We start from the raw sequence: 17,433 nt of genomic DNA on the forward strand, positions 1-17,433 counted from the left end.
TCTTTAACTTAAAAGAAAAAACAATTGATCTAGAGATGAAAGACCTGAAGAACATATAGTAATAGATGAGAAGTATGAATATATCCCTTAAACATGTTCCCTTATGTTAAGGATAAAGTAGAATCAGATACATAGTAATAATCAGTACACAACTCCACGAAGAAGCATAAAAAAGCTTCACATCCCAACTCAATAAAAATGGCCAAAGCTGAAACCTGTACAAATGCTTTATTGTTCCTTTTCTTTCTATTCAGAGGAAGCTAATGAATAACAACCCGCCGCCTTAGGCCTGAAAAGAACATTAGATTGACTGGCTGACTAATGGGAATCAGGAAGGAAGGGTCTGATATTTGACAGATAAATCGTTAGCTCTTTATTAAGACTATGATATATACTTGGATATAACTAAGCAGAAGCTCCTAATATTCTTGAAGCATGCTTCTTATCCTTGGTCGTTTGAAGCTGGGAGATTTTTGAGATGAGAGCTGGCTGATGAAGAGCAACTGGCACTGGAAAGACTGCTCCCTATTGCTTGTCCTGAACCAAGTAAGGCAATGTACACATTGGAGCTCTTAAGAAACTTGTTATCGGATGCAACTCAAACCAAATAGCAGTCATTCATAAGCTATGGAAAAAGAATGTATGCTGAAGATGCTTTATCAGGAAATGGTGACAGTCAGTTGATTTCCCTAAAATTTCCAAAATTTGACACATTTTGGTAGCATACGTTGTGAAGGTTTTTTGTGTCAACAAGTTTAGAGCCACAAATGTCTAAATATGTCTGCTTATGGTTAGAGAATTGGTTTTATCAAAGGGTACACAATCACAAATTGACAAATTAGATGTTTGTGCTGTGATGAAACTGATGAAATGCAAGACTTTAACTCATTAAGGGATCTGGAAAAGAATTTTCCTTTAAGGTTTCATAAGCAGAACTACATTTGGCGTATTCAGCTGTGAGGGATGATCCAACTTAACCATTTGCCCTAATAAACTAGTATTTCATAAGGGACCAGCAATTGGTAAATTCAAGTAGGTCTCTGTTTTTTGAGCACAATTAAGGAAATAATGACGACATTAGTTCTGTCTATAATTTGCGAAGTTAAGTACGTCAACATGCAGAACCGTTCACTGTAATTCCTTCTGTACCTTTAGTATGCCAGACTACAAGGAAATTGAAACTATGAACATACAAAACAGAACAACAACATGCATAGCTTATTCAAGAAGTGTATACAACAGACCTTGTCCCATAAAAACTTTAAACGTGTGCCTTCATCTCATTTAAAGTCCTGTAGGAGTTGTCACCAGTGGAAGAGTAAGCCAAGCAAGAAAAGGGAATTTAAGAATTCTTTCCATGGGTGAATCCTAAATGACCAATTTACCTGTAATCCACAGCTATTGTTTGATTTTCTGGCATAGTATTAACATCCAAAGGCAGCTTCCTACATGCTCTGTTATCTGCATAATGCTGTTTACTTTCCCCCTACAACATCAAACAAGCAAAGAACATGAATAGCGAGCCCCCTACATACTCCCTTGATGCAAAATCACTTAAGTGACCATCAAACTTACACAAATATCATCTTGCATCCACCCAGGGATGCTTCTTGAAAGAAGGGTGATGTACTGCTCCATGGCTGCTTCTGGACTCATGTTCCCGAGTCTTTTCCAGGCATTCCTATCACAACAAATACCAGTTCTCAATCAGTCAAATTGAAATGTTAAAAACCTGCAACTATGATGAGCAATCATCCAGAAACTCAGATGGAAGATTATCAAAAGGCAACAAAAGAAAAAATCTAAATAGGCTATGATAAATCCAACCAACAAAGCAATTAGAAATCCCTTTACCTGTTTCAATCCACGAGCCCATAATATTTTTTTTATTCTTTTCTCTCATTTTCTTTATCAATATGCTTTTCCCTACTTGTTAATATGCCCTTATTCTCTGCTTTCAGTCGTCATCAAGTCAATTCTATTCATTATTCTTTACGAATTTCTATCTATGAAGTTCTTAATCAGCCACAAAAACACATTCTCCATGTACAATCTGATTCCGTTGTCCATGAGATTAGATCTCAAGTGAGACCATACCCAGAATTCCAATGTACTTATGGATTTTAACTTTAGACAATTGTATAAACCTTATTAGAGGAAACAGCTTTAGATGGTTAAATTTAATCCTCATCCACGAGATTATAACTGAAAATCAAAGGCAAACACCTCAAAAAGGTTTCTACTTTTTATCAAATTCAACTGAGAAAGCACAAATAACATATACAAAAAAAGTCATCAAAAAAGAAAAAGACATACAAAATTAAAACCCCCAAATTTAAAGGAGAGACTTTACCATTTTGCACGAGCAGACAACTTCAATGCCATAGGCTGAGGCTCATGGCAAGGCCCTTCAGTGGCAATCTTGTGAAGTCCATAGAATTGCATCTTTACATCATTGGCAATTTTCAAATCATAAGTTTGATCAGCATTGCTTTTACACTCCAAAAACCGCACTGCAGCACCAAAATCCTTCTTCAATTCAGTTCTTTCAATTCTCTCCCAATCATCATCATCATCCTCCTCATCGGATAACCCCCCCTTTAAGCAGTCCCCACCATTCTCTTTTTCACACTCCAAAACCTCAAGCTTTTCTTCTTCATCTTTAGCTAATTCTATCTCAGTGGTTTCCTTAACAAAATTCTCCTGACCATAGCTTTCTTCAGTAGGTTCCCCTGTTATTTTTGGTGATCCATGACTACCACTCGAAGCCTCTTCAAGGGTATTCTTTCTGTCCGCAGAATCACCTAAAGCGTCAACTTTTACAACTTCTGAAACAAACCCAAGTCCCTTTTCACATTCAAGAACATATTTTTCTGATTTAGCCGTGACTTCCATGCATGATCTTGACACAGCCTCGAGATGTTGATCAATGACAGACGACAAAGAAAGGAGCTTAGCAAGAATGAAGGAAAGAATAAAAGAAAGAGAAATAGTAAACAAGAATTCAAGAAAAAGGTCCATGCTGAAGAATTGGAAGGAAAAGAATGAGAGGAGAGAAGAGTTTGGCTTCTTTTTTGCTGGTTGAGAATGATGCAAGGGACTGAAGAAGATGGATTTTGAGGAGCAGAGCAAAGTATATTCTGGGTTTTCTTCCCTCCTTTATTTATTTTTTTTCTTTTATTTTGGTGTTTTGGAAACTGCAAGTACTGGTGTTATGGCAAATGTGACGGTCCCAGATTGTAAGGGAAGAGTTTAAAGAGGGAGAGCTATTTTGAAAACGACTCTTCCGCTAACTGCTGTGTGTGTGGAATAGGAAGTGGTTAAGGTATCAGCTATTCACGACTTTAATTTCTTTCCATTATCTTTTTGCAATTTTGGAACCTAATGGGGAATTGGGGACTGTTGCCTGTTATAACTTCGAGTCTCAGTGATCTCCTCTCACCAGCAATCACTTCACATCCAAGGGTTTTCTTACCTCATTGACGTTAGAACTTCACTTCTTGAGATCAGCAAGGTAAAATTAAAATTTTTTTGACATAATACTGCTCCAAACTTATATTACTCCAAGTCCACCAGTAAAATAGTTTAAACCAGAACAAATGAATCCTTCAAATGATCCGTTTATACTCAAATAAACCAATATCTAATTAAACCCAAGCAGTCAAGTGCTAAACTCATTTACAACCTCAAAGATTAGACATCTTCTAATTTCTCCTCTTCACGATTTTCCACCCCCTTGCTCTTGTCCTTTTGATGTTTACCATCAACTTTGCGGCTTTGTGTCGGTGGTGCTTTCTTAAGTAATTAAATGGTCGTCCTACTTGAGCCAAAACAGAGAGGAATATGTGTTACCTTGTTCTTTTGTGGCCTACCTTCAATCAGGACTCTGATAAAAGCAACAAAAAGAAGAAAGCGAAACAGACAAAGAAGTTGCAGGTAAATAATTGCATGGGCTTGTACTTTGGGAGTTTCTTTACTGCATCATAGGACAGCAGCAGAAAACAACGATCCTATCAACTACTAACAGATTAAACTAAAGATAGATTGATAGAAGGATGTTGTTGACACAGTTAAGTTTTGAGAGATGATAATTAAGAAAAATATAAGAGTACCAGAATTGGCAGGTGGATTTGAGTTGCCTAGTCAATTCCAGAAGTTTTTGACAAGTGACAATGGCTTGACCGCATAAGCAATGATCTGTACTTAACATTGCTTGTGGTTAATGTGCATCCATAGGGCAATGGAGTTAAGGCTACCCATATGTATTTCTTCAAATTTTTTTTCTTCTCTTTTTAACAATTTCATCACCCTTGTTAGGTAGTGTATCAACTGGTGGCGAGTATTATCAATAGATAAAGGTATTTTTTTTCTAACTTATAAGATTACCAAGTATATTAATTAGTAGAATAAACAACTTCAAAAGTTTTTAATTTGGAGAGGTGAAAGGAGAGGGACATCAAACCTTGTTGCCTTGAGGCATTATCATTCATTATCTTATACTTTCTCTCTTTTAGGTTCTTTAGTCGTCTCATGTATTATCAAAATTAGATCTCATATTTTCAGGTTCCCTTTAAAGAATAGAATACCATATGCTCTTTTTGATTATTAACTTTAGTTGTTGGCATTTATATAGTAATCCTACACAGAAGAGGGAAATTATGAGTACTAAATATTTCAAGCTGATAGCACAATGATAATCACTTCAAATTTGTTGGTAAAAAAAATTTTCATATTTAAAAATTTAATATGTTGTAGTAAATTTTATTTATTAATTCTTTCATGATAAGATTGATATTTTTATATATGAAATTCATATTACAGAATAAGTTTGTTATCTCGAAAAAGTATTAAAATAATGATAAAAAAATCTCATTAAATTAAAAATATTTTAAGTACATAAATATAATAAAATCTCTACATCTTTTATTAATTGATTTTAAAATAACATGTATATCTTAAGAATTTAACACAAATTTGGTCTAATAAATTACAAAGTATTTCTTCAATTTGCAATAGACATATGAGGATCCTCCTTGTCCCACTATAATGAAAGATAATACCAAACAAATTTCCAAACAGAATGCTATGTTGTCATCAAAGTAAATGATAACACTTGACACTAACACCTGGCTGCATGCCTTTGCAGCTTTTGCTTGTACACGAAAAATTAATCATCGAAAAGTCCAAGCATATATAGCCCAAATAACAAATCTTTTATTAAGAATTTTAAGGTAATACAATTTCTGTCTTCAGTTAGACAAATCATTTGGGAAAAACGGTAGTTGGGGGGCTTGGGGCATAAGTTAATAATAGCAGATGTTGTCGTAGTTTGAGAAGTTAAGCACGTTGGAACACATCTATCTACCTTTCCTTTCTGTAACAACCCAATTATTTGCTATATATATATATAAATACACGTATATTGGGGTAGAGAAAGGGGTTAAGGAAATTGAATTGCCTTCCACTACCGATGAGGGCCAAAGGGAAGAAAAGGGTTATTCTCCTAATACTAAGGAATCAGGAGAAGACCATGTAAAGCATGGTCATGGCACATCTAAGCAAAACTAAAGCGCATTGACTCACAAGTCAGAAAACCCTGTAAAACATTTACATGGCACATCTTAGCAAAACCAGTGGTCCGTGAAGGACAGTTAAGTGGTTTAATTATTATCTCTCACCGCTTTTTAATAGTTATTGGGCTGAAATAAATTATTGAGTTTGAGCCTCCTCTCTCTCTCCCCTTAACCAAATTAGGGTTTTTGAGGTCTGTCATCTTCTCGCCAAATAGGTCAATTATGGGAGGAGGTAATGGCCAAAAGTCTAAGATGGCGCGCGAGAAGCACCTCGAGAAGGCTAAAGCCGCCGGGAAAGGTTTCACCGTTGCTTTTTTCTTTTTTTCCTAACAGGAAATAGGAATTTAGTGGAAGTTGGAAATTTTTTACTTTCAGATGACCTAGATTTTTGTATTGATTATTTTTGTCTGTTTTAATGTTTTTTTTTTCAGGAAGCCAGCTGGAAACTAACAAGAAAGCTATGTCGATTCAGGTCATTTTGGTGTTTATTTATTGTTACCCATGATTTTTTCTTTCTTTTCAAATGTTGCTTGTCTTGTTTTGTTGCTAATTTTTATGTGGGTTGCAATCGCTTTATCTGCCAAGGTGATTTTTTTTGTTATTTTCTTTTGCTCATACGTTGAAAGCTGAAACATGAAGATCTTTTTGGTCTTTGTTTAGGCATAGGAAAGGGTAAAATGTAAAGTTCTGATATTTTCTATCCTTGTAGCTTCTAATTGTGTGGGATTGTTTTGATTTTGGTTGGGGCAATTTGTTTCGTCGCTAAAAAAGATTGGATGAAGTCTAACATCTGACTTTTTTCACTGTTTGGTGGAAGAGAAATGCCTTTAAACATACCTGTCCTCTTTTAAAGTGGCTTGAAGTGCTATTTTCTTCTATTGAATTAGTTTTTGTGTCGCACAATGTATGTAATTTAACATTGACAATTTGCATCTGCACCAGTGACCAAATTCTGATTGCATTTCTAAGTTGTGCTATAGTATGTTTGCATGTACATATTTAATCTATGCACCCTTATGTTCAATATGTTTTTGGGGGGTGGGCGGTGCATGGTTGCTTGTTCCCATTTGCTTTCTCTCTCCCTTATTGATTTGTAAATAGCATATGAGTTTGATATAGAAGTCTTGTGGTGGGTGTTAGAGATCAGGGAGTTTGAATCAGATATATTTATAATTAGGAAGGAGCATTTGCAAGTGTGAGAATTAGTGGTGTAATAGTAGTGAGTTCCCCAATTCCAACTACAATAAGTTTATGCCAAGAAGACTAATGTCATTGTATTGGTTATAGAGGAACCTATTTCTTTTCAGTAATTGGTTATGGATGAACTTACTAGGCATGTTCAAGATAATATCCTTCAGTGCCTGCTATATGTTGATTTTAAACCTTTATCAGGTGAAAATAAAGTGAGAGTAAACCATTAATTGGAACTCTGGATGAATACTTTAGAATCTAATGGTTTAAGGTTATGTCAGAACAGAAATAAATACATGGAGTGCAAGGATTTTTTTTATAATTTTGCATTGAACATCATCATCTGTTTGATGTACTTAATTATTGGTGATTGCTCAATAAAAATGCAGTGCAAGGTATGCATGCAGACATTTATGTGCACAACGTCAGAGGTGAAGTGCAAGGAACATGCTGAAGCAAAACATCCAAAATCTGATCTGTATGCCTGCTTCCCGCATCTGAAGAAGTGATGTAGTTGGAACAAGAAAATGCTATATGTAGACTTATTTCCTTATGTAAATCCTCAACTGTAATTATACACCCAGGAGAGTGTGTGCCTCAGACTGAGGAGCTGATTGATCCTCATGTGACATGCCCTTTCAATTGGAGATTGATTCATTCCTGCATCTCTGTTAAAGTGAACATTTTTGTTTATTTGGGCTTTTGGTTTTGAAAAATGTTACCTTAACGTGTCAAATTTAATGGTGTCGTCTTTTCTCGAATTAGATTTTTCACATTGCAAGGTGGATTTGCATATCAATCAGGTTGAGTCATAAAAATGAGACCAGACCTTTAAAGTGAAAATTTTCTTTAGGCAAATCCATGATAGCAACAGCTAAGATGGGTAACCCCAACCATCTATGAAAGCTTTGCATACAATGAGCTCTAAGCAAAGTCTATTATGGTGGAATCAGAACATTGTAACTTGAGTGTCCCATGCAGACCATATTGAAAAAGATGACAAACGTATTAACACTGTATGCTCTCTCAAACATAATAAGTTACTTAGGCGAGTAATAATGATAGTAAATATTCACACCCAACCCTTCAACTGCCTAAAACTGACAACGGCACCCATAATATTTTGTAGTTTATGTAAACATTAAGCACAATAAATCTCCCCAGATGAGTCTGGACTGATTTACAGATGAACCCCAGGACTAAGGGTCACTGAGTCCGCATGAGTAAGAGTCACTGAGTCCGCATCCTGCTGCTTTCTGCAGCCCTCACTTGAGAGAAGTAAGGATGAGCCTGCAGAGAGAACATCATGGCAAGCAATGGGTGTATGTTAGTATACACAAGAATGGTAGAGGGCATTGAAGCAATAGACTAGTCAGCAATTAAAGGCATGCAAAGATTGTTAGTTTATTATATTAAAATTACATGGTAAAAGGTAAGACGACATTGTAAAATTTTAGGCAGCATCTCAGTCAGGAGCATGTCTACACTACATGATATCCATTTCATATTTAAATATGAACACAAACATGTTTTCCCAGCAGCACACAGAAAAATGTTCATTTCATTTTCTATGAGTTATAAATTGCATTTAGTAAAAGAAAAAGGAAACTAAATTGAGCATCATAAGCCACTGTTAATCAAACCAAAGGAAAAAGAAAAGCTAGCAGCAATAATAAGCTTATATAGACCTACCATAGCTTCTCTTGCAGTTAGCCTGTCCTGATGATCATATCGAAGCAGCTTATCAAGAAAATCAATTGCCTGTAACTCGAAGAGCTCAAAAAATGAATATCACTTATAAGGCATTTAGTGCACTTTAACTGACCTTATAGCATTCAATTTTCTAGATGTTTGCCTAAAGAAGAAAAATGACCTCTGGAGAAACAAGATGCTGATTATCTGCATTAATGAATTTGGACCAGGGCTTGCGGCTGTGCCTGAAAAACAACATATTAATAAATTAATGGAGAAAAAGTTAGACAGCTTTTGTTTATAATTATCAACAAACTTGCATACAGGATAAGTTCATGCTTAATGTACCTTCCAACAAGAGAATCAAGTTGAGGATCAAGCTCCAAATGGTATTTGTTCAGATATGCATTTAACTCATCAGTTCCTAGCACCTGAAGTTACACGATAGCAGTCACAAAACTTGTTCCGCATAAACTGTCAATACTTTGTTAGAAAAAGCAGACAAGAAAACCGAAAAAAAAGTGAAATAGAACTTCTTTGACAATGCATGTAAAGTATGCCCCTAGTAGCTATCCCCTAGCAATTGATGGTTGTGAAGAACAAATAAATGTTTAAATCAAAACCTGAAAGGATAATGCTGCACCTACAAAGAATAGGGAATAAACAACACTAGCAGGTGCTGAAAAGGTTACAAAGTGATGCTCCAGATGTAGATTTTAAAAGCAAGATGGATAATATGAGATGGACAAGGTACAAAGATATAGTCTAATACATTCTCCCTGCAGCAGTCAGAAAATTATGCATTATCCCACCAAAATGTTATTTTAACAAAAAAAAGATAAGAAATATTAATCTTCACAACACTATTAAAACATATTCACCAATCTGCAGAAGCATATTACCTTGGCAATTTTAACTAGTTGATCATGGTTGTCATGGCCATAGAAGAATGGTTCCTTGCGAAATATCTACACAATAAACAAGTATAATAAACAAATCAAACAACATAAATAATCTAATGCGCACCCAAAGTTGATCTTTCAAATGAAAGTTTAATACATTTAAACTAGAATAAAGGTATTTCTCACCATTCCAGCAAACATGCAACCAAGGCTCCACATGTCCAAAGAATAATCATAGTCCTGTAAATCTACCAGAAGCTCAGGTCCTTTAAAGTACCTGAGAAATAAAAAGAAAGATTAAACTTCCCAAAATTGAATCCCAATGGTAGATGGCATTATAAACTAAAAGAAACACTCACAAAGCTATTAAGATTCCACACCACTACCAATCTGCTTAGTTGAGTTGCTTGGAAAACATTAAAGGACATTCATTTTCTAGAAGATTTTGGTATCCAAGAAAGATCCAAAGAATATGAGGTCTTTGACATCCTAAATGTAGAAACTAATACTCTAAGTCTAAAAAAAAAAAAAAAAAAAGCAGATGTATACTTCAAGTAATCCAGTTAGTAGTTTTTCAAAAAAAATTAAATGTACTATCTATCAAAATATACCCTAGCTTGACTTGTTTAGTTAGTTTCGTGCTAAATTTTGTATCTATATACCTGTAATACAAACAAAATTCAGTTTTTATGAGGAAAGCCAATTCAAGGCGCAAGCATAGCATACAAGTAATTAACCCAAATGAGTTTTACTTTTTCTTATTCAGGCATGGACTAATATTTAAGCCCAGTTTGAAGGTCTCTAAGATAAAATAAAACAATCTTGAAACATGTAAAGGTACATGAGTGGAAAGTTAGTCATATGATTCATGATCTCTTCAAAACATTACCTAGAAGCCACACGGACATTATACTCTTTGCCAGGATGGTAAAATTCAGCAAGTCCCCAATCTATCAAGCGAAGTTTGCGCAGCTCATGATCTATCATGACATTGTGAGGCTTGACATCTCTGTGCATTATTCCTTGTGAATGACAGTAATCTAATGCCTACAAAGCAAAGAATCTTTCCCCATTATCTTACAATGCAAACATGCATACAAGAAATGCTCCAAAAGCTTAAGAAGAAAGTCACCTTTTGGAATTCAATCATGTTAAGGATATAACTACAAGCAATCACCAAATAAATTCCATGATGAAGCACAACTCTATACATCGAAAGCTTGGATGAGGGGCAAAAAATTACCTTGAGAAGTTCATATATGTAGTAGCGAATGTCATAGTCTGTCAAAGTGGGGTATAGAACTTTGAAATCCGTACTGTTGACATACTCAAATATCAAGCTAGGCGTTTTTGAGTGGTGATCTCTTACAATATCAAGAAGTTTGACAACATTCGGACCACCACATAGATTCTGAAGGATTTTTATCTCTCTCTTAATCTGCCAAAAAAAGTAAAGATTACATTTAAAATCATCAGGACAACACCTTAAAATTTTACCTCATATAAATCTAATCCAAAATTAATCAAATTTACAGATAATGATAAGTAATATAAACCTTCTTTTTCTTGACAGGCTTGAGAATCTTGATTATACAGCGCTCATTGCTATTGACATTTATGCCCTCAAAAACTTCACTGTACTTTCCCCTTCCAACTTTCCGAACAACCTCATAATCATCTTGATCACTAAAACAGATCAAAGCAAAATAAAATACGATAAAAAATGAATTCACGCCGATCAAGTACCGAATCAAACAGTTAACTTAAATATTTGGATTATATTAGAAAAGTTATAGAAATGCTTAAGTAAGTTTAATTATTAAGATTAGAAGATCATGTTGATTTAAGCTAATTAAAGAATCTTGTATTCGTATTGGTTGACGTAAACTAGTTTAATTTTATTAAACAAATCAAGAACAAGCCTAATCAGAGAATCGCAAGATATTTTAAAGTTGAAGATCAACGATTTTTTCTGAGCAATTAATTTAAATTTTACCCCCATTGAACAGTGAGGGACTCATAATCCCAGTACTCCTTGGGACGAAGAACGTTGACGTCAGTATAAACGCGAGATTTCGACATGACTTGACGGCGATCGGGACCGGAGATCTCGCCGATCTCACGGTTATCGTAACTGTCGTGGGCGACGGGAGGGCGGGAGGCGACGATGGCGCAAACTAGCAAGAGGCAGAGTAAAAACGGAGGGTTCGGGCGTCGGGCATATTTCATTCATTCAGACAAAGCCAGCCCATTTCCTCTTTTTTTTTTTTTTTTGTGTTTAATGATTTGGAGTCAGCTTAGATTCATGAGGCTTTGGCTTTGGAGAGAAAAGGACGGGGACGGGTTAGAGTGGGTGCGCCTCTGTTCGCTGCGATGAGGTGAGCTGGGCCTCTTCTTTTAGGAAATATCGGAGGGAGTTGGGACTTGGGAGAGGGGTTCTCTTGGTGTGTTGTTGTTGCAGATGGAAATGTGGGGTGTGAGTGGAGAATCTGGTATGTGGCACGTTATTTTTTGATTGGAGGAAAGTTTTGAAAGATTTTTTGTTTTTTCTTTCCTTTGTCAGGTTCTCTAAAGATTTTGCCCTGATTTTTTCACAGTTATTTATTTATTTATTTTTACAAGGGAAAGAAGAAGAAGAAATTCATATATAGATATTTAAATAACTAATATATATATATATATGTCTTAAAGTATAGATCTGAAAATATAAATATTAAACATTTAGAATTTATATTTGATTTACTGTGTGAGTATAGTACTTATTTATTATCAATGAATAAAATGTTACCATCTTTTTAATAAATAAAATTAAAAAATCTTACAGATAAATATTCATAATTTTAAACATACTAATTTGAAAATTTTTTGAACTTTTACGTTTGTATATTTATGAAGTGGTTTTTTATAGTTAAGTGATAATATATAAGAATTGTATACTAAAAGCATATCAAATATATGCTAATAAAAAAAAGTATATCAAATATAAACCTAAACATTTATATTAACTACATAATTACATACAAGATCATTATTTTTGTTTTCCCACTTTTTGAATTTGACATTATTTTACATCTTATATTTATATTATCAATTCAAGATAATATTGAAATTTGGTAAAAGCAAAGTGTAAGGTTTTAAATAATGTTTTAAATGAAAGTATAACCTGATACTATCAAATTTTATCTGCGAGAAACATTTCAAAAACTTTTCATCTTGAAAATCTTAGGTTCAAATCCAAATAAATAAAATACTATCTTCCATTGCGTAATCCAATATAATTCAAAAAAGAAAAAAAAAAAGTTCTAACCTTTCTTCTCAAGGAAAGATCTGAGTTGGTCTTTCCCTTTTCCTTAATTTGAATGTTAAAAAGGTTCCTATTTAGTTTTAAATTTACTTGTGATTTCTTTTAAAGGAAATCTAGAAATCTTGGATACGAATCTTTTCAACCTTGAAGCTTGAAAGGGTTTTTTATTGCTTGTACCAAAGGGCACAAAGAGATGACTTAAGATATGTGATTGTTACTTATTTGAGATAGCCAGTCAAATCAAACAAGAATATGAAGACAAAAAGTGAAAAGAAAAGAAAAATGCATTGGAATTACTAGACTTTGTAGCTTGCGTTCATTCCAGTGTAAAATTGAAGGCTAACAAAAAAATGATTCATGCTTTCACTCCCCAGATATTTACACAGATTTAGGTTGAATTTGCTCGAAGTCAAAAACCTCAAACATAAGGCGCCTCACATCTGGCTTCCCATAGACAGTGTATGAAAGCCCATGGAGAGCTTGTTGAACAGCAGTTGTGGCAGGGTTTCTTAGTCTTCGATTGTGCTCAAATGCATCTTGAACCTGCTCTGAGTAGATGATAAAGCGATGGAGGTATTTTTCCCTCAAATACCTCCCGCAGAACTTGTTCATAAGAACACGGCGATGCCTCTCTTGCAGCCATCTTCCAGGGGCATCTAGGTGCTTCATCAGCAACCTCTCAGCCATAACAAGATCCTAAAGAATTTGAAAACAGACAACTGTTAGATTAATTTACTGGAAAAGATTTAGCTCTCATATCCTTCTCTTTCTTTGAAGTGTCATATCGAATCATAGAAAGGAAATACAAGGCTTGATAAACAGCGCATTTGTTGTTTGCTTAAGCATATTTGCAACACTGCAAAAGCCATTACCTGGATCTTTTGGCCAACGTATTCCAACCGTTCAAAGCAAAACCGAGGATGTTCAAACTTGTATTTTGATGGATGCAAAAAACAAAGCTGTAATCCCAGAAATGAAACAACGCATGAGGAATGAAACAAAACTCATATCAAGCAGGAGAAATATGAGTCTATAGTGTCTTGGATATAGATAACTACGAATGACATAGATATCAAAATACACACACAATATACATTCATGAAAGGCTAAACAGTGAAACACCTGTAGCCCAAGTCCAAGTTCAATGTTTCTGGCTTCAGTAATTTCAGGAATTCTATCAGTAACTGCCAAAGGATATCCAAGTGTCTGCATAACTTGCGGTTTGCTGTCATAATCCCAGATATTTCCTCGAAATCGATGCATTCCTGGTGGAACACAAGCCCTGAATAGCCTTGGATGTGCAAAGAGAGCATCTTCAGGGGGCTGTAAAGAAATAAGAATTAAGTCAAGTTTCCACACAAGATCAAGAGAATGAAATGCTTCTCCAGGTCCTCTGCAGAGAAACACTGCTCTAATACATATTCCAGTCCGTATACTTATTTTCTTTTCTTTTTCCCCCTTTAAGGTTTTCAATTTTAATTAATAAGCTATCTAAAACTGAAGGAGAACAAATCAAAGCTTGCCTTATAAGTAGCAACATCTTGCCAACTGAGCTTATTCCCTTCAAATTCAACAGAAACATAATCTACATCTTCAAGTTGTCTCCTTAACCGTGGCTGGCAGTCCTCAGCTTCTGGATCCATTCCAAATACTTCGAAAAGAACACGGTACACTTCTGGCATACCAAAACATAAGTATATTGCCCCAAACAAAGCCCAAAAAACAGACCTGGCCATAAAAGTATAAATTAGTAGCCAATATATATGTGTCATTAGTCAATTACAGATATCTCATAATGCCACCACCCAAATGCATAGAGTGAGACAAGCTCTCAAGATGCTCATGTGTATTAGGTACGTACATGCAGCATGATATTACCTAACCATTTAACCGTTTGTCATATGAAAGCCTACACTTCCTGCCATAAGCTAAGGCTTACTGGCATTTGATAACTACATACTACCTAGCAGAATAGAAGGTATATAGCAGCCAACCTAACTATTGCAATACAGGTATCCATCAGCTACCCTACCCTTACCCTGACATTTTTACTGTCTTGTTGACACCAATATTAGCAGAGTTCCATAACTTCTGAGATCTCACGTCTTCTCTGTCCTGATGTTGTCCTAGCAATGCAATTTGTTGTTAAAACTTAAATATGATATTTGAGACATTTGCATCAACTTAAGCTTTTGGGATCATGGGTAACCCAACTATCTCTTGAACATATTGTACATCCTAACAACAAGTTCATAATCGAACCAATTGTTTAATGTGCAGAACCCCTTTCTCAACTTCACATAATAAAGTATTGCAAGGTATGTCTAGAAAGCACATTGGTAGCATCCAATACAAGTTCATTTAGTAGCTTCATCACTAGCAGATACCACAGAAAGAATATGCATAATCACTGTGGCATCCCCATCCTCCTGCAGTATCATATGGCTCCAACTTGAGTCAGCTTCTCTTTTATCTAGAACACACAACAAACCCAGCGCACCACTTGCTAAGATGCAGTATGTTTGAGCAAGTTCAGGCTTCAACTATGTAATATTCAAGATATATGTTTGAACAAGTGCAGCTGCAACAACAGAACAGCCAAATTCCAAACCATGTACATCTCAGTTCCCTAACAAGTATGAGTAGTCTTCTTTTCGTCACATGCTATCAATTGTCAAAGCACATATCGCTAGGCAGAATTGATAGCCAATCAGCATAAATCAGGAAGATGGCAACCACCAGAAAAATGTGCCTACTGCAAATTGATGCTTGGTTTGCCAAAGCATAGCATCGTAAGTCCAAACTAAAAACTGATAAGCATAATGGTAAGTCCTGAGTTGTAACCTAGCATGGATTCAAAAAAATTAAAATTCTACTTATGTAATGACACTTAGAAGATAGAACAACTGCAGTCTAGGGCTCTAAAAGACAGGTAAAAACATCTCAATGGTTTTACTTCTATGCCATGGTATGTGACACTAAAATTAAGAGCACCACTTCCAAAATGAAATAGCAGCACCTCATTTCAGATGAAAACATAGACCTTTTCCACAGATTAAAACTTAAAAATGTAAGAAGACCTGCCGTATCCTCAAGTTCAAACTAGCATACAATATTGAATAGATTTATGAATACTATGCATTAATATCTATTATGCACATCTGTAAACAGAAGAAAAACTCACTTCACAGGTGGTTCCCGGTCTTTCCTAATCAACTTATCCATATTATCATAAGGGAAAATCAAATTCTGCAAACTAGCAGCTTTAATCCACTTAGGCAAATTCCTCTTCCCAATCAAAGCAAACACTCTTTCCCTCATCGGCCCCGGTGACTCCCTCGGATACCTCTGCAAGAAAACCTCCGCCAGAGCCAACTCCAGTACATACTGGCCCAAAAACCAAAGCCTAGAATGCGCCGATCTCACGTGCCTGGCATTAGTCCTATCACAAGAAGGATGCTGAAACGCCATATACAACAAAGTATCAAACTGTTTCGCCGGATTATCATCTCCCAATTCATCAGATTTCTCCAAAGGGTACCCCAAAGCCTGCTTAGCTTCAAGCAAATACTCGTCTATCCAAGTCTTGTCAGCATTGTTAAGCTTTGAAGAAGGCAAACAAGAACTTAACAAAGGGAATTGTTTTAAGGATAATTGTGGGCTGTTTAGGAATCTTTCTGTCAATTTTTTGTCATCAAGGGGAGGTTTCAGAATGAACCTTTTTGGGGGCACTTTTTTCCTTGGAGCTGTTGCTTTTTTACGTTGGGCTAGTTCTTTTAGGAGTCTTTGTGGGCTATTTCTGGGAAGTTCTTGCGGTGGGTCTATAGCTACAGCGAAAATGCGGAGATATTTTGGTTTTGACGGGTTTTGGTGAAGTTGGAGCGGGAAGGGGGAGAGAGATGAAGAGAAGGAGATTTCGGAGAGTTTTTTTGAGAAGGGTGTAAGCGAGGAAGAGAGTTCCATTGAAGGATTTGTTGAATTAAAGGATTGAAGCATTTTCTGAAATGTTTAAGCGCTGGAAATGGAGATTTTGTTTTTGGTTGTCGCCATCGAAGAATGGGTTTGGTTGCAGGGGTTTTAGGGAGGGTTTGGATAAGGTGAAGAAGCGTGGCTGATTTTGCAGTAGACTATCGCCGACGAGGGAGATATTTTTGTTTTTTATTTTTATTCTTAACTTATACGTGTTGATTTAAAACGACACCGGTTGCTTCACGTTAGACTGAAACGACACCATTGGTAGAGTCGGGCATTTGGCAACAAAATGGCAATTAAAGCAATGCAATTGCATTTGCTTTTGCTTGAATTTTTTTGAGGTTTTGGGCGGTGGTTTTGACAAGTAGAGGTGAGCAATTGAACTGTTTGGGTGGTTTAGTTTGTTTTATTTAAAAATTAAATAGATTAGATATTTTTAAAAAATTAATTAAATATAAAAAAAATTAAATTGATCAAATAACGAATTGATTCGTTTCTAGATTAATGGATCAAAATTTTATTATTTTTTAATTATAATTTTAAAATTTATAAACTTCATCTATAATTATAAAATATATAAATAATATAAAAATAAAAAAAATATTTTCTTATTTTACTCACATAATTATATCTTCTTACATTAACTATCAAATTAACATTCAAAATTCAACATAATAAAAAGTTAAAAAATAAAAAAAATTAACATTCACAAAATAAAAACTATATAACACAAAACTATTAATCATCACAAATTATCAACTTGAATATCCTCCATGACTTGATTTTTTATATTCACTTG

General features: G+C 35.1%; 4 protein-coding genes across 5 annotated transcripts; 1 reads left to right on the forward strand and 3 right to left on the reverse strand.

The window, feature by feature from the left end:
• On the reverse strand, positions 55-3,290 carry LOC18611253 (acyl-CoA-binding domain-containing protein 3). 2 transcript variants are annotated; one of them, XM_018125494.1, is made up of 5 exons: positions 2,354-3,285; positions 1,576-1,681; positions 1,386-1,486; positions 1,245-1,292; positions 55-537 (listed from the first exon to the last, which is right to left on the reverse strand). In XM_018125494.1, exons 1-4 carry the CDS (start codon positions 3,019-3,021, stop codon positions 1,262-1,264), a joined length of 906 nt encoding a protein of 301 aa, XP_017980983.1. In that variant the 5' UTR covers positions 3,022-3,285; the 3' UTR covers positions 55-537; positions 1,245-1,261. The 2 variants fall into 2 exon arrangements, with proteins under 2 accessions (XP_017980983.1, XP_017981020.1); XM_018125531.1 differs by lacking the exons at positions 55-537; positions 1,245-1,292 and having other exon boundaries at positions 1,382-1,486; positions 2,354-3,290.
• On the forward strand, positions 5,434-7,465 carry LOC18611254 (uncharacterized protein At2g23090). Its single transcript, XM_018127903.1, has 3 exons — positions 5,434-5,871; positions 6,005-6,045; positions 7,154-7,465. The coding sequence occupies exons 1-3, from the start codon at positions 5,796-5,798 to the stop codon at positions 7,271-7,273; spliced, it is 237 nt and encodes a 78-aa protein (XP_017983392.1). The 5' UTR covers positions 5,434-5,795; the 3' UTR covers positions 7,274-7,465.
• LOC18611255 (casein kinase II subunit alpha) lies at positions 7,595-11,796 on the reverse strand. Its single transcript, XM_007047414.2, has 10 exons — positions 11,355-11,796; positions 10,915-11,044; positions 10,602-10,796; positions 10,248-10,405; positions 9,545-9,635; positions 9,359-9,424; positions 8,805-8,887; positions 8,638-8,701; positions 8,457-8,525; positions 7,595-8,054 (listed from the first exon to the last, which is right to left on the reverse strand). Exons 1-10 carry the CDS (start codon positions 11,585-11,587, stop codon positions 7,995-7,997), a joined length of 1,149 nt encoding a protein of 382 aa, XP_007047476.1. The 5' UTR covers positions 11,588-11,796; the 3' UTR covers positions 7,595-7,994.
• On the reverse strand, positions 12,929-16,658 carry LOC18611256 (ribonuclease III domain-containing protein RNC1, chloroplastic). Its single transcript, XM_007047415.2, has 5 exons — positions 15,847-16,658; positions 14,186-14,390; positions 13,785-13,985; positions 13,535-13,621; positions 12,929-13,358 (listed from the first exon to the last, which is right to left on the reverse strand). Exons 1-5 carry the CDS (start codon positions 16,656-16,658, stop codon positions 13,041-13,043), a joined length of 1,623 nt encoding a protein of 540 aa, XP_007047477.2. The 3' UTR covers positions 12,929-13,040.

Source organism: Theobroma cacao, chromosome 1 (genome assembly GCF_000208745.1).
Source record: "Theobroma cacao cultivar B97-61/B2 chromosome 1, Criollo_cocoa_genome_V2, whole genome shotgun sequence".
In the NCBI taxonomy this organism is placed as follows: domain Eukaryota; kingdom Viridiplantae; phylum Streptophyta; class Magnoliopsida; order Malvales; family Malvaceae; genus Theobroma; species Theobroma cacao.

What these genes read in the sequence shown, in the direction of transcription:
- LOC18611253 (XM_018125494.1), bottom strand. Translation starts at nt 3,021, where the DNA reads ATGGACCTTTTTCTTGAATTCTTGTTTACTATTTCTCTTTCTTTTATT. An exon ending in TTGTCTGCTCGTGCAAAATG is followed by an intron (nt 1,682 to 2,353) that starts GTAAAGTCTCTC and finishes TTGTTGTGATAG; the next exon opens with GAATGCCTGGAAAAGACTCG. An exon ending in GGATGCAAGATGATATTTGT is followed by an intron (nt 1,487 to 1,575) that starts GTAAGTTTGATG and finishes TTGATGTTGTAG; the next exon opens with GGGGAAAGTAAACAGCATTA.
- LOC18611254 (XM_018127903.1), top strand. Translation starts at nt 5,796, where the DNA reads ATGGGAGGAGGTAATGGCCAAAAGTCTAAGATGGCGCGCGAGAAGCAC. An exon ending in GGCTAAAGCCGCCGGGAAAG is followed by an intron (nt 5,872 to 6,004) that starts GTTTCACCGTTG and finishes TTTTTTTTTCAG; the next exon opens with GAAGCCAGCTGGAAACTAAC. An exon ending in AGAAAGCTATGTCGATTCAG is followed by an intron (nt 6,046 to 7,153) that starts GTCATTTTGGTG and finishes ATAAAAATGCAG; the next exon opens with TGCAAGGTATGCATGCAGAC.
- LOC18611255 (XM_007047414.2), bottom strand. Translation starts at nt 11,587, where the DNA reads ATGAAATATGCCCGACGCCCGAACCCTCCGTTTTTACTCTGCCTCTTG. An exon ending in ACATATATGAACTTCTCAAG is followed by an intron (nt 10,406 to 10,601) that starts GTAATTTTTTGC and finishes TTTGCTTTGTAG; the next exon opens with GCATTAGATTACTGTCATTC. An exon ending in TAACTGCAAGAGAAGCTATG is followed by an intron (nt 8,055 to 8,456) that starts GTAGGTCTATAT and finishes TTCTCTCTGCAG; the next exon opens with GCTCATCCTTACTTCTCTCA.
- LOC18611256 (XM_007047415.2), bottom strand. Translation starts at nt 16,658, where the DNA reads ATGCTTCAATCCTTTAATTCAACAAATCCTTCAATGGAACTCTCTTCC. An exon ending in AAGATGTTGCTACTTATAAG is followed by an intron (nt 13,986 to 14,185) that starts GCAAGCTTTGAT and finishes ATTTCTTTACAG; the next exon opens with CCCCCTGAAGATGCTCTCTT. An exon ending in AACTTGGACTTGGGCTACAG is followed by an intron (nt 13,622 to 13,784) that starts GTGTTTCACTGT and finishes CTGGGATTACAG; the next exon opens with CTTTGTTTTTTGCATCCATC.